The following is a 15878-nucleotide window of genomic DNA, read 5'->3' as shown; positions in this document are numbered from 1 at the left end:
CAAAAGCTCACAAGCAAAATGCACTTACGATGCAGTCTAAGATGATGGAAAAGTAGCTGGCTTCTAAGTGGGCAAATTATACAAGCCCGTTTTACTATTACTTTTTATTCGTATTTTTACAGAGTGAATGATCTGATTGGTGCTTGGAAAGCCCAAATAAGTTATCTGTAGCTCACGACTCGTACTAGTTAGATCAGGACCGTCCTACCGCTGTATTATACAACCTTTACGCCTACAGTACCATTGACAAAACAATAATAATTCCAAGCAGAGCTTTAGCAGCCCTTACTCTGCGATTCTGGTGTGTATCTTAAGGGCGTTGCCCTTGAACGCCACTAGCTTCATAGTCAATGTCAAATTTGCCCTTTAATATTTGAACTGCAACCCGCTCTTACATTGCTGATTAGTTCCTTGCCGACATTTGCATACGTATGATACTTAATTACCGATATCTTACCGGCACGATTGTCTTAATTACCGGCACGATTTTAGACTCCATTTCAACGTAATCTTATTCTGTAATGGGAAAGCATGACTCGACTGGTCAATTTTAATATGACAAACGAATCACGAGTTAGCGTCCTCTCTGTCCGCACGGATCGTTGCGTAATTTACGTCTTATGACCGCTTAATAATTTAATAGATTATCAAACACTCAAAACACGGAGAAGAAGAAATCAAATAAAATTATTATAGCAGCTGCAAGTGAACTGGCATCAAGCCTATCACTAGTTCTTATGTCTTATGCAACAAAATACGAGGTGTAAACGTGTTTTGTCTTTAATGGAGGTACAGCCTAATTATGATTGAGTAAGTGCCCAGAGGAGAAAAGCCTGCGTAGTTGTGCTAATTTGTTGAACTAGGGTACTGAAGAATCTATTTGTTCAAAAGTACAACTTGATGCTGGTCACCCTTCTAAAGAAATCTGCGACCTTCCACGATAGATTAAAAATGCTTGATTTTTTCAGCTGCTGAAAGCCGCCGAGCTCCGGACTCACAGCATTTTCTTGTTAACGTAAATGCCTTTCTAAGTATCGGTAGCTTTTGGTGTCGGCAACGTTCAGCAGTATTGCTACTCGTTGAAAGAAAGAAGCGATTTTACATTATGGTCTTTGCATATCGTAAGCACTACCATATGTTTCTCACCACGTTACAAGTAACCAGTCTTTACTGGACGTATCAATACGGAGATGTTTCGGCTAGACTAACCACCGCTGAGTAGGGTGTTTTTTATTGAAGCTTACATTGCTCTTATTATTGTCCCTCTTGCGATTCTTCGCCAACACGTTCTCTTTTACGTTAGTGGCTTTAATTCGCTTCGCGAGGGAAACAAGATCGGAATTAAGGTTCAGGGACACCGATTTCGAATGACCTGTCCATTGTTATGATTTCATATATTAAACCTTTAACTATTAGACGTTCGTAACCCAAGTGTTTTAAAATGCCACAACTTGTCAGAACTAAGCTCAGCCATTTTACTGACCCCTTATAAATATTCATTACGATACTAAAATAAATTCGATATGGTACCGTTTCAACATTCTGTGCACTGACAGAGTATACGCATTGCTTCGTACGCAAACGTAATTCCATGTGACAGAACATCAGAGCTGATCGGCAGAGACGACAGAAATCTAGACAGAAGATCGAGTCTATGCAGGGTTTTCTCTCCTGGGGCAAACGCGTTTTCACCTCCCACCCTTCATGGGTTGAAATTCTACCATTCGGTCTTTCCAGCTTGACGTCAGAGTCACCCAGTTGAATTCCCTCGTCCACGATGGCCCGTTCCTTTCTGCCGTTACATGTAAACTGCTTCATCTGTTTAGTTCGTTTGGCCCGCTCGGCTCACATCCCGTCGCTGTGGGGCTGTATCCCTCTCTAGCTGCAGTGTGTAAGAGAGAAACTGGGTTAAAGGCGGAGCCGTAGAGAAGCTGTCGTTGTCAACATGATCCTAGATGAAGTAAACTTCTCAGTTCGGTCGTCCGCCTTCGTTTGTCAAGCACGTTTCCAAGGGATACATATCGGTACGATTCGCACCTTTTCAATTCACGGGTTCCGGCCCTGCGAGCCCTTTTCCGGTTTACCCGTAGACCGAGAGGCCCTCGAACCCTTGAAAATCCCATGTTGCCTTGCAGAAATTTTTTTACGTGCTGCAAGTGTATTTCGGTTTCATTGGTTGCCTTCGCAATTTTCGGTCTCTCTGCTCCTTATCTGTAAATTCCAAGTTTTGTAGTTAACCACCTCACGCTGACGCAAGGGTCGACCACATATTCATGCTACCAGCTTGGAAGTCTTCTCCCTTTTATCCAGTTTCTTTGTTCCTTTTTCCCGAGGCGCTCTTCTTTCTTCTTAAACATAGACGTTCGGAAAAGTTCTCCCATTTAAATGTTTCAGCATTTTTCAGCACTGCAGGTCTGGCGATTCACCTCCGACGCTGCTTTCACAATTCTTTCTTCAAGAGCAATCGATATCAGCAGTCGATATGCTATTTTGATAAATAAGCACGTGGTTCCTACATGCGTGAATTCTCGCTCGGCCATAATCTTATTCCGGAGGCCCTCTCCCAACTATTCATCGTTTTTGTTAGAGCTGCTAAGTGCTCTTTTTCCGAACGCAACTAGTACCTATTATTATTATTATTATCATCATTTTTTTACGTTCTTTTTTTTACCCTGAGAGTTGCCTCGCCACACGGATGCTCTTCGCGGAGAGCGGACACGTAGGCACTAGCAACGTACATGAGCACCACCATCTCTCAAGCTCTGTCTTTTACGGGCTTCGACTACCGTGCCCACCCCAGCTGCTTGAATTAGAAAAACGTCATTTTCATGATATCGATATTCCCTCTTCGCTGTGAGTAGCAGATTTGACACCTGCCATTTCTTCCACTGCCGCAGTCTCTGAGTTCTACCCAAGTCTCACGAACCACGCGCAAAACCTACGGCGATGTGGCGACTATCCCTTTCTTTCATACTCGCTCGATCTGAATCTCAGACCGACTATACGTAGTAAGTGTCGCATCGTTGCTGAAGAATGGAGAAGACTCGGTCCACAGTGAATATAATGTATGGATTTTTATGTTGATCCTTATTCCTCTATGCTCATCCATGCCTATCCATCCGCGCATGCAAGGATGAAGCAAATATCAATATGGCCTCGGTGTAAGCTCGGCTTGTCTCTCGCAGGTCCGTATCGCCGTGTCACGGCTGTCGAGTGGCTCCGATTTGAATGAGTGTGAGTATGTGAGTTTTCCTTTCTAAGCTTTTGAAGTCGCTTTCACTAACCTGGGCAACAGCAGAGAATTGGAACGCGCTTGTGTTCTCGTGTTCTGTCCATGTATTTCACTTCTTTCGTTTCGACATGATAGACGCAAGGGCGAACACGTTCGAGTGGCTGCAACAGGCCTCGCAGTGAAAAAAAATAGTGCCGGACGTTTTGGGTTGCCGGTTGATGTAACCCTAATGATATCTGGGGCAGGCCGCGCTAAGTCAATAGCAGCGACGCCCAGCAAAAGTCGATTGGAGATAAGAATTTAAAAAGCAAAATTAAAAAACTTTGAAAGGATGATCGAGGCGAGACCAAGAGCTTAGAACTGTGGTTGGCAGAAATTCGAAAAAAACGTCCTTAAATTGTCGAACGGCAGTGAGTGAGCGACAAGCGAGAAGCCGTTCTTTATCAGGGGTCCGGTATCCGAAGAGTCGCGATCCATCAAATTGCGTATTCGTGGGCGTGTCTTGCTAGTACTGCCCGAAGCGTGAACGGACGGAAAACAGAAGAAAAAAAAATGAAGACTCGCGTGCAATACCATGATTCTTCCATTCGACATGAACCGAATATGAAGATAAAGGATCACGATAGCCAAACGAAAAGTCATAGTAACATTTCGAAGTGAAATCGCCTCGCCAGCAGCCCGTCAATTTTACTGACGCGCTAGATCATGTTAGAGCATGAAGAGAAAAAGGAACAGGCCGTCCTGAACAGAAAATCTTATTTTGATGAGATCTCATTGTACTGTTCAGCTGAACGAAGCATTGTCACGTCTCAAAAAAGTAAAGTCGAGATTTCGGTTGCTTAAAAAATTTATGGCGCGTATAGTATTGGCAATAAAGTTAACTTTAGCATTTTATTTTAGATGTAACGTTCGAATAGATATTTTTTTGATTCGATCTCGGGTCGAGGGTAACAAATTATGTCAAATGTCTGTAGGAGCAATCAACTTGCTTTTGGCTTATCGCAGATATATCACCTTAGCTGTTCTGAAAATAGGCCTTGTGATCTGCGGGAGTCCAGCACAACACAGGCCAAAGGTTAATGATCTCATATTATGATAAACATTTAAGATATAGAAGAATACTTTCATAATAGAAGCGCTGTAATATTCTAGTGCAAATTAAAATGAATATATAGGCAAGATAGGTACCCCGCAAACTTTTACCTTTATACAACTGATCATAATGCTGAAAGATGTTCTTGTATTCTACACAGAACCCTTTTTAGATCGCCTTTTAGCACTAAATCATCGCAAAATGAAACAAGCTCGTAACAAATTGCAGCTACAAATTTAATCAATCGCGTTGACTTCGTTTTGCATAGAGACCTATAGATATGTGCGTTTCTCGAGTGTCGCACACTTCTAGCTTCAATCGAAGTTCCGATCTACACGAAAAAGTTTAATCACAATTCGAGACGTCTGGCGGATAAACGTTGTACCGTCCACTTCGACGCAGCGACTCAAGTTACGCAATGCAAACAGGATACATTTTAAGTCTTTGATCTCCTCACCTATACCGATAGAAGCGAATATCTTGATCTAGATATGCAGTGAATTTACCACTTTGATCCCACAGTGACGGGTTTTCTTCAGACGAACAAGATAATCGCTTGCATAACGCTAATTAAGAATCAGATCTGAACACTGGCTACCTTCGTATCAACAATATTTGTACATACGAACCGTACCACCCAATGACAGACACGATTTCGTGACCCGTTATAACGTTTCTGAATGAGTTCCGACTGTGCAAACGTTTATGTTGTTATTAACAATGATTAGAAGCACGGTAAATAATACAATCGGATACAAGCAGAAACAACCATTCAGCTAACATGCTGACACTGGGAGTTGTTCTGATGATGGGACTGTAGTGAGTATTTTGACGCACAAATAACGCAGATGCTTCGTAAAAGCAAAGCCTTTCCAAAAACTTTGCTTCTCGACATCGAACTCATGTAACCACCTAGGGGGCGACCAGTATCCCAGCAGGTTCCTGTGGAGGATTTCAACCTGCCATATTCGTGTCAGAAAGTCGAGCTGAAGGCTGAAAGCGGAAGTGTGCGTCGTGACAATACGGTCGTCGCAGGAGGGCGCTAGCAGCAAAGTGACGCGTTGCCAATACGTGAACGGCGGCTTTTGATCACACTAGCCAGCTGTCAGAAGCTGAACTTCTCGGCTGTAAAGAAAGGATATTGGACAGCTATGAGACGTACACTAATGGCAGGCCCAGAAGAAATTGCAAATGCCCGCCAAAACACACGTTGTAGTAAGGCAATAGACCCACCAATGTGGGCTGGTACACTTGAGTCGCTAAATAACTATTAGGTGTCTAATTTGCCTCAAGTAACAATTTTAGTTTCCAGTTTGGACGCACTAAATACAATAAATTATCAAATAAACAATACGAAAATCAAATTTCTATCCTAGGCTCAGCCGATGTCAATTACCGATTTTTTCGTTCGTGTGCAGACTGGAAACTCAGAGCGTAGCCACCCGGCTGTAGTGGCCTATCCGCCATAAAACTCCACCTGCTACTAACGATTGTGCCTTTCAAAGTTTTCTTTGGTACCGATTTTGCTCGATACTAAAATTAGCCCAATTGAACTAACTAGAGAATCCAAGCAAACAACAAAAATTCACCCTTTACATAATGTATAGAAAATTATGGATTACAATACAATCAAATAATCTCTCAGAGACTATAATAATTAATTATATATATTTATTTCCATAAGTTTTGCAACAACAGCTTGGCAATGTTCGTAAAGCTCTGGCGGCTTTAGCGAAGTACAGCATCGTGCTTTTTTGTTTAGAGGGAACTGCCGTGTTTTTGGTTCATTGTCATTTAAATTGTCTGAGGTATCTCGATTTTCTCACAGATTATGCAACCTATATAGTTTTTCTTTATTACAAAACTTTATGCCTTAAATACTTTACTTAAGTACACCGCTAATAGCGTAAGTTTTTTTACGAGTGCTTTTTGCTTCGCCCAGTTTTTGGCCGTTTTTTCACATCTAGCCCTGTCCCTTAAAAGGGTGCTTTCCTTAAAGCTGTCCAGCACGTTCTCACATGGGCCAGCGTTTGTCGTCTATTGATAAGCGAGAATCTCTGAAAGACTCTACGACAAAAGATTAAAAAACGAAAAAAATATTATCCGAGAACGTCATTGGCCTTTTCCTTTCGATGAAACTGTTAACTCTGTTGGCTACCTGAGGACGATTTTAAGCTTTCTTGTACCGCAAATCGTCGAAAAAAGCTTTGCAAGACCTGTTTCAGCAGGATAATCCACCCTTCCACGTAACTAATAATGTAATCGCATTATAAGGGATCACTTCAGTGAGCGTCTGATGTTCGGCCGGAGTAACGTCGAATATCTCCAGATCATTTGACGTAACTTCTTTTTATGGGAGTACCTAAAAAGAAACGTGTATTAGGACAATCCACGGACAGTGGACAAGCTTAAGTAAAATATCCGTGCCAACATTTTAGAAGTAAAATTAAATAAGAGCGTAACGATGGTTGAAAACTAAGCACAGAGATCAACAAAAACAATGAGTTCATTCTATGTAAAATCTCAGCTGTAGCTCGCAATACAAAAAATCATGCAAATACATCAATTGTTTTTTGTGGGCATCATTTTGAAATCGTTCCCGATTAGATGGCCGCTCCTGTATTTGTGTGTATATTCGGTTATGTGTTCAGAAATCGCGAAGTGAAACACGCTAACTTAGATATTCGATGGAGGAACAAAAATGCCTCTGGACTTATGGCAATCGCCGAGTCCAGTGGATAGTAAGTATTGATTCAGTTCTATCGTATTTCAGGACGAACTTCGTGAAAAATCAATGCGCAAATAACGTATGAAAGGAAACCGTACAAAACGTACCCTTAATATTGCCGAAGAGCAACGAAGCCTCGTAAGATCTAATGAATTCAGCCTACTTCAATTGAACTATGTATTGTTGAACTACAAACAAGCATCCGCTTTTGAGAATTCATCATACGGTTGGAGATACGATGTGTGTTTATACTTATCGAATTCGCACGTTCTCAAGCCGCGATCCATTTAAACACACATTTCAAACAGATACTTCTAAGTTCAACGAGCCGCTTGACAGGCTGCGACGTCTCAACTGTGAGGTACAGTCCATAAATTCTATATTCCGCGTTACGCGCTGAGGAATAGAGATATGAAAGACATTGATTTTCTGTTAAATTTACCTTCGTAGACGAGCAAGAACGTGCCAAGGACCAAGCCTAGAAAATAAGGCCAATAAATTTACCGATTTTTACGTTAGGCAGGAAAAAATACGTTACCCTTAAGGATATTTGCAAGGCAAACGGCTACACAGAGTAATACTACAAACGCGGTCAGACCTATGCTTTTTATGTAGAATCAGCATCGTTGAGCCTTTCAAGCGAACACTTTTGGATGTAAGGAAATGGTGGAGTTCTGATCAGTGACAACACTATGACCTTTGTCAACAGTGATCCTTCAAATAACTTACCAGGTGTCATCCTCAATAGGAACGTACAGGTAAAAGATCTCGCAAATCAAGGAATTGCGAGGAAAACTGTCAGAGATCCCTGGCTCAGGTGCAAACGTTCAGATAACCTCGGCTGGACGAACTCTTGAAAACAACGCTTGTCTGCTAATGCTGGATAAAGGAACGGTCGATATTCCGCTTTTTGGCGCTCGTGTCAACTATCAACTGCAGTTGGACTTGTACATTTGCTATTATACGAACGGATTATACCAACGGCGAGCTGAATAGTAATCGAAAGAGGCGCGCAATTTTTTCCATTGAAGCAAAGGTTGGATATATGGCTTCTGAAAATCAAAAGTATACCTTTACCGAATGACAATCATAATACATATATCGATACAGGGAATAAAGAAAAAAAAAAGTTCTCTAGAAAGTCTTCGTTTAAGTAGCAAGAAATACTGAAATCGTTGCAGTAAGGAGTAGATTTAACAGTGTAACACCTAGAACCATGTCCTCTACAATCGTTTAACACTCTATAGTGATATCTCTCTACAATGATTACGTTGAAAATCCCCTAATCATGTTATAATATTTCAGAAATAAAGAAAATACTCTCTCTCTCTTTAATCGATGTGTTTCAGAGTAAAACCCGTTCTTTATTACGATTTTTTAATCTAGTTAGTAAATATGTATATATATATACTGACCGTTAGTCTACTACTGGGGTATATTTTAACCAGGGTTAATGAAGTTCACGAAGAGGTTATTCAGTGTTCTTAGCGTGGACCCGAGTGTGCCGAGACTTACCGCTCAAAAACAGTATTTTCGGGTGCAGACAAATCTACAAAAAAAAAAAAGGCCGCTAGAGGCGTTTCCTAAACTAACCGGGCCGATGAAAAGATTACCTCGAACCCCATGTTAGCGTTTTCATATTCCAGGAGACAGTTTATCCTGACCATAATAATCCTGTTTATTTACTTATATAAAGCGCGAAATCAGATAGTTTGCACAACTTCTGGAAGAGATGGTGTCTAAGAGATGCGCCGAAAGACAGATTTGTCCCTTCTTTGATAGTATGGCAGCAGACGTTAGGGCCCATAACTCCAGGCCAAAGTTGGACGCCCTGTATTTTCGCTCCAATGTCATATTATATGCGCGTACGGCACACGTGGATTTCGTAAAGTTCTTAATAGAACATTCAAGTCCAGTACGGATTCAGTGATAATATTACTTTGAACGTAAAGCCGTAAACAATTTTGGGTTATACTACCGTAAGAGAAAGAAATAATGCCATTAGGTTTAATATAAGGGAATTAGGCTGTAGGTCAAGAGCTTACAGGCAAAAATCTGGTGCATCGCATAATTCTAGCATGAGAGCCTTTAAAAAACTGCCGTATCTAATAGTGAAACCATAATGAAAAGTCTTGAAACAGCCGTGACACGCCACAGTCCATTTGTCGTTGGGCTTTCTACCCGGCTTGCCCTGGGAGTCTGTCGGCACAACTGTCGTAGAACGATCAATTAGAAACACAGTATTATTATTATTACAGTAAAAATAATTGCTAATTTCATTAAGCTCGAAGTATTATGAGGACTATAGAAATAACAAAAGATTATGCTAGGTGATTGTTTGCGTTGAATTAGCTATAACTATCTAATACATATCTATATATACATGTGTATATACATTTGCATTTTGAGAAGATGCGTTTGGTTTATTGGTTTGGGGTAATTAGAACCGCTATGTCTATTTGGGTTTATTAACTTTTTCCAAAACTGTAAAATGGGCATAACACCGGGGCGAACACTGATTGTGTATTACGTCCCAACTGATCAATAGGGCATTGAACGAATTCATCCACTGCGAACAAAATGGATCATCGGTACATATTGATTGTTCGCACAAATCACATTATATTACTATCACTAAATAGTTTTCATATTTTATAAGGTAGGAAAGGTGAAGTACCTTGATAGACTCTCATTATAACCTCGAAGTTCGAAACTTGAAGCCGTGGAGAGCCTTCTATGCGAACTTTCCTGTGTTAGAGTGATACCGAAAACTCCGAATTTAGCGTAAGCTACCTGGCATCCAAACATTCAGGGTATTCGTTGACATCCACGCGAAACTTATGTTACGGCCGAACTTCATTAAGGATTGGGTATACACACACACGAAGATGCTAAAAAATATGATGAGATACAACGAATACTTCGATAGTACGAGAACAATTGAAATGCGTCGTCGTTTCTACAGGTTTTTCCCAGAAGGAAACATTGATAACTTAGTCGATAGCAGTAATCGCCAGTATTCTTTTGAGCCCTAATGTTTATAGTTTGTGTCTACACGATTTTATATATGTTGCACTCTTTTCTATATTGAGTCCTAAATTTGAAAAACAGATATTTTCTCCCAATAATATACAAAGTAATAAAACCTACAAACAGTGAGATAGGTTAGAAAGGTGTAATTCCGTAATTATTCTGGAAGCTGGAATCAAACTAGTCTCATCCACTTTACTTTGACCTGACATGAAAATGAAAATTATGGTTTTTAGTGAGCAACGAAGTTCGCTTCCATTGTTTCTTATCTTTATTATAAATATATAGTATTTTGCGCAAGCTTTCATTAAATATATCGTTATTCCCTATGGAAAATTATATTTAGTCAGTCTCAGTCGGATGTGGCAATTCAGCTCTATGCAACGAACTTTGCAAGGCGTTCTCGAAGACATTTTTATCGCAGGCAGATTATTTTTTTGGGCACCTTCAGTGTGAAACACAGTTGTCACACAAATCACTTGGAAAAAATAAACAATCGATCTAGGGTGTTGGATCTTCCTAAAAATACTGCTGTGTGTATATATATATGATGTAACGTAATTACGTGTCTCTATAGAAACGAAGAAGGCCTGACAAAGTGAATACGCAACGCTCAATATGAAAACCAAGTCAATAGCCTTTCACGTGTCCGATTCGGCCTGCGAAATGTTATTGCTAATTTAGAAATCTCACCAGCTACTCTAAATACAACTGTTAATTTTTTTCCTTAACACATGAGCCTACTGGCGAACCTAAATCGAGCTCTCACGCCTCATCAGTACCACATACTAGCTTTAATTAGTCCTTCGTGCTAGTGTATAATTAGACATCCTCATTTATTTTATGCATGGTTAGCATTAACGCGTCTTGTACCTTCAGATGGAGTGTCTGAAGCTTTCAGACTACCAAGTACAAACTTGTGAAAAGTTCCATGTCCATACGCTAAGTGTTTAAGTACCATTAAAATCAGGCAAAGTACACTCAATACAAAATATGCAATAAGGCGAAATGCTTGTTGAAAACTTTCAACACAACAATTTTTGGAACTTTCACTCTAGTGATGATGAATGATATTATTATTAATAGATTCCGTTGTACGAAGGTAATGCATCAAGTTCGGTTTCTTTCAAACCAAACGTGATACCGAAAACTATTGAACTCCATCTTCCAATACTAGTAACGATTATTTTTAACCATATCAGCTTCTCAATATCCGCCCTTTTACACGAATCTGTTTCCACTATATAAATTTTCACATAACCCTAGAACGGGTATTCCAGAAACTCTCAACATCTCGTAAAAGGGCGACTATATATAGTCCCATAAAAGCTATGAGCTTTTCTCTCCCTGTTTTTCTTCATTTTACGCTCCGTGTTGTTTGTGTTCGTTCCTAACCGAATGACTTCAGAACTAATAAAGTGCGCCGACGACAGGTTCACCGAGTGCCTTCGTCAAACCAGCTTCCAAATTCAACCTGTCGTTTCAATCCAGTCCAATCCAACGATCCCGGCCGTCTCTCACTTTCACCATGTAACTGTTACTACTAGCATGTATAGCGAATTAGGCGGCAGGGTGCCTCTAACTACCTCAGTTATACGCTCGTATTCTCCTCCCCATCGTCTTGGTCGTGACCCATGTTGACGACGACGACGACGACGCCGGCAGTAGGGATCTATTGGCATCGAGTGGTAGGGTAAGCAAGGGCTCGACCTGCAAAGGCACTAGTGGGAGTAGCCACAGTCCTGTCGTGTCATTCCGTTCGGCGTTTTTGAGCTTTTCGCGACATCTCTCGTCGCCACCCCCGACGATTGGTGTGGCGTCGCCACTAGGGACGCCCCAGCAGCACATTCGCACCTGCTACATATTGCTAAGAAAGAAGTTCCCCCCGAACAGCATCACAGCGCCACAAAAACTCACGGACGAACAGATACAGATAGACGCGCTTAAGGCGTTTGTTTGCGTCGGGCCACTCCGCCACAGCAGTATCTGGCTTGGCCACGGCCAACTCTTTCCCGCCGCCAACGTCTCGCTGTTGCTGCTGCCGCCAGCTTTGCCGTGACCGCCATGTCTCCTCCTGCTATAGTTCTAATCAGTATTATTATTGCTGTAAACGTTGGTGTCTAGTGAGTAACGCCACGGCTCATACTGCGGCCGTGGCGGACCCTGCCGCCGCCGGCTTAGCTGCCGAAAGGGACAGCAGTAGTTTCGTCAAGGCGGTCGTTGTTTAATGTTCGTTCAACGTTGGACGTTCGTCGTTAGATTGGAGCAGCAGATAGCGCTAGCGGCTCTCGCTGTCATTTACGGCTTTTTCTGCTGTTATAGTGGTTCACAGTTAAGCAAAAGCAGACGAACAAGCGGCGTCACTGCCAACGTCGGAATGAGAAGCGTTGCAGGAGCCTGTGGCCTCCCCCTTTCTATTTAGTTCACCATTGAACTGTGGCGTTTTGCAGTAGCGTTAGGGCCGGTTCTGTTAGCGCAGCTCGACTCATTCGCTTTTCGTTACCGCAGGCAGCAGCTGTAGCTATAATAGAGCACAAGCGACTCTACTACTGAGTTGTCCAAGTTGCCCGAGTCCGTTGTCAGACGCGGAAAACTTAATCGCTAGCGCAGCGCCGATAACAGCCTGAACAGGCACCGCTGTAGGCGTATCGCCTGAGCTTCTATCACTGATCAAATCAACGGGCTGGGAATAAGGAGTCAATACCGACGACGGCTGATCATAGGCCTGCTTCTCATAGCTATTCATTAAGACATGCAGGCGAATTTATAGGCTGGCCGGGTTGGGCTCTATGCGGTAATAGTGAGTTTCTAGGTTTCAGGTCATGTTGGGTCAGTTTGACACAAGCCGATAACAGGTCGTAGCAGCAGCGGCGGCATGTAGTCGGCGGCTAGTCAATTTTGACGCTGTTGTTGCTGCTGTTCATACGGCCGGCTGGCGCCGTTGCGTATGGCGGATGACTTCTGTTTTCATTACGCTAAAACTATCGAATCATCGCCGCCAATGGTTGATGACGCACTATTTGGTCTCCGATAGGCGCGGTTGGAAGGCAGTGTCAGTAGACTCGTGTAGTGGGCTCTATAAGTGTGGTTCCATTCATTGGTGACTTGATTCAGCGTGTGAATCTACAGTGGTGTTGCTATCATGCTCTGTCTATAATGTTCCAAAGTGGCTAGTAAATAGGGAATAGGATCAGTTTACTGTTTGCTTTACGTGTGTACGCTGAACGCTCATCAAGCGCAGTTATTACGTGGATGACAACGACGGCGACAGCAGCGCATCTTCATGATCGGCTGGTAGGAAGACTGCAGAAGCGAAAAGATTGCCAGATCTTGCGAATGGATTCCAGTTGTGCAGCCGTGACGACCGAAATTAGCTTTTTTCGGGTGGAGCTTCGGCGATGACACAGTGTAATAGAAATGACCTTAATTAAATTTATAGTGGTCGTAGTGCGAATGGTAGTACGTATGTAAATCCTATTCGACAATACTTTTGAAAGCCAAAGGAAGACGCGATTCGAATTATCGGTGCTTCACACCGGTAATGTTCTATTATGTACAAAGTAGGCAAGGGTAATTGTCCGCATAGTTCATCAATGAGAGGTGATCGTATGTGTCTGCGAGCCATTGGGTGTGTTCATTTGCCGGTGGGTGCGATGATCTGAAAAATCTTGCATACATATAAACAGGTGTGAGTGTCCACAAGTTTGTTCCCTATGCTACTTGCTGCCGCTTAACCAATCTCTACTTTTCGTAAGAAAGCTTTTCGCCTATGCATTGACGTGATATGATCAGTAGCCCGTAATCCCTCTAACTGTTTACGCTATGACTAGGTATATGGTAAGTGCAATAGCAATACTAATACAAGAGTTTCTAGGCGGCAGGGAATTTAATCAGATCAAAGCAACTGCCGATTCAGGTTCTATACGTCGCCGTATCGAAATGTACCACGTTTTATAAAATTTGTGATCTTTTGACAGTCAACATAGAGTAGTATTCCATAGGTGGGTCTCTATCTGTTTGTTTCGGCATCGTCACTTAGCCATGGCAGCAAACGGTAACAGCTAGGCGACAACTAGCAACGACATCTGGAGATCTGGCGTGTCAATCATCAGACATAACGAAACTTCCGAGCCAACAAGCCCAGTTCCGCATCTCAGCAGGATCGGGAAAACTTCGGGTGCTTCACGGAGTGCTGTTGTGTGAGTGACTGGTGAGCGCCCCTAGAGCTCGGTATAACGAACAGTATATTGATCACGAAAAACTTGCTTCAGAAGAAACATGTCTTTATTAGCTGGTGCAAGTGAACCAGGCAGTGGCAACACTGATAGGTTCATTTGGGCGATTAAAAATGGCGACCTGGATACAGTTCGAGATTCTATCGAGCACAAGGTACGTATCGTAAATTTGATTTGAACGTAAAGTATATGTGAAATCGACGAAGGCGTTTCTGTACTCTTCTTTGACAAATGATGGGCAAATAATAATAGCTGCTATTTTTCACTGAACGATCAGCTGACCATGATGTCAAGATAGGTCGCGAACTTGCTTTACATCGACAAAAAGGTTTCATTTAGCACCGGTAACCTTAGGGGGCTATTGATGTTAGTTTGGTCCTAAGCCTCATTCGGATAACTTAACACAGCAAAGAAAAAAAATACTGATATCGTATATTGCCATTAAAGCGGTCCAATATCCATCTGTGCCATCCTGACAGAAGTTTCGGCAAGCTCAAATAAAAAAAATCCAGTATCAGCAACCCTGTACTTATTATTATGCCATTATACAAGTAGAATAAGAAAAGCTATAAGGAATTTTCCTGACCTTACGTTCTACACAAGCCGTTGCTTGTGTAGAACGTAAGAGGGAAGGTCTGGCTAAGATTACCGCCATTTTACTTGCTAATAAACGCCGTTAAAGGAACGACATTAAAGAACCTTAAGAACAGAAACGCTTCGAAGGAGCGCCTTCCAGTCTGTCCATTCTGTTGATGGGTAAATCGCGGGTTCACGTTGACCACCGATTACCCACTCGTCACGAGGCCACTTCTAGCTAACTAACGTACATTACGATGTCGCGAGATCGGCTGCGTTGATCGACATCTATGGCAAATCGCATCCACCAGCACCATTCGATGGGCTCTCGCGGGATTACAAACAGACACCTCATTGATAGCCGAGATGGTCTATGGCTGAGTTTCTGACCTATGCCGACCCAATGCGACGTACGAAGTCCTATACCATGCATAAGGCAGTATAGGGCTGTGAGCGGTGACCGGCAATGTCGCACCACGCGTTGCTGCTACTAATACTACTGCCGTTTGCGCTAGTTTTGGTAAAAGGAATTGTAAACCCAGGCGCAACTGACCAAAAAGTTTGATGCCCCGACTGCCGCTGCTGCTGCCGCCACTGCCGTTATAGTTGCGGTGACTGTGATCACCGAAAAGTTATTCGTGATAGTTCAGCGTCTAGTTTTTTTGACTGTACAGAGAGGTAACGGACCGAGCGGGAGGCGAACCGCAGCCGTCAGCTGGCAGAATTTTAGCTGGCGTCACAGCAACAATTGGAATTAACAACAAGAGTAGCAGTGATAGCAATGGAAACGAAGAGAATTTTGTTGTAAAAACCCTTCTAAGGGAGGAATCAACGTAGCGGTCTGTCAGCAGACCGGCTGGTAAAAACACGCTTACGTGTGTAAAGGAGTGACAAAATTAAAAAAAATAAGTGACTGCATATGGTTGCTGTACCAACTGTTTTATTTATTAGAAGTTCCACCATTGGAAATTCTGAATAGATCTT

At 42.3% G+C, this 15878-nt stretch overlaps 1 protein-coding gene and 1 long non-coding RNA gene across 7 annotated transcripts in view; one reads left to right on the top strand and one right to left on the bottom strand.

Moving 5' to 3' along the window:
* Positions 1–6693: 6693 nt before the first annotated feature.
* LOC147754458 (uncharacterized) lies at positions 6694–12034 on the bottom strand. Of its 2 annotated transcripts, XR_015317818.1 has the most exons (4): positions 11670–12034; positions 9731–9944; positions 7783–9264; positions 6694–7449 (listed from the first exon to the last, which is right to left on the bottom strand). It is a non-coding gene; the product is annotated as an uncharacterized LOC147754458 (long non-coding RNA). The 2 variants fall into 2 exon arrangements; XR_015317817.1 differs by lacking the exons at positions 6694–7449; positions 7783–9264 and having other exon boundaries at positions 9456–9944.
* A 572-nt stretch (positions 12035–12606) lies between these two features.
* LOC111253937 (myotrophin homolog) overlaps positions 12607–15878 on the top strand; it is a 29661-nt gene continuing 26389 nt past the window's right edge. Inside the window, exons 1-2 of one of the 5 annotated variants that reach the window (XM_086975834.1) lie at positions 12607–13491; positions 14123–14472. In XM_086975834.1, coding sequence (XP_086831960.1) covers positions 14362–14472 — 111 coding nt within the window. In that variant the 5' untranslated portion in view covers positions 12607–13491; positions 14123–14361. Of the gene's footprint in view, positions 13492–13569; positions 13772–14060; positions 14473–15878 lie in introns of those variants that run through there. The other 4 variants (XM_022814197.2, XM_086975833.1, XM_086975832.1 and 1 more) reach the window with 4 other exon arrangements.

The sequence above is a fragment of the Varroa destructor genome, unplaced genomic scaffold (genome assembly GCF_002443255.2).
Source record: "Varroa destructor unplaced genomic scaffold, Vdes_3.0 BEIS01000007.1, whole genome shotgun sequence".
NCBI classification, from domain to species: domain Eukaryota; kingdom Metazoa; phylum Arthropoda; class Arachnida; order Mesostigmata; family Varroidae; genus Varroa; species Varroa destructor.
This window is presented reverse-complemented; position numbering and strand designations above follow the sequence as displayed.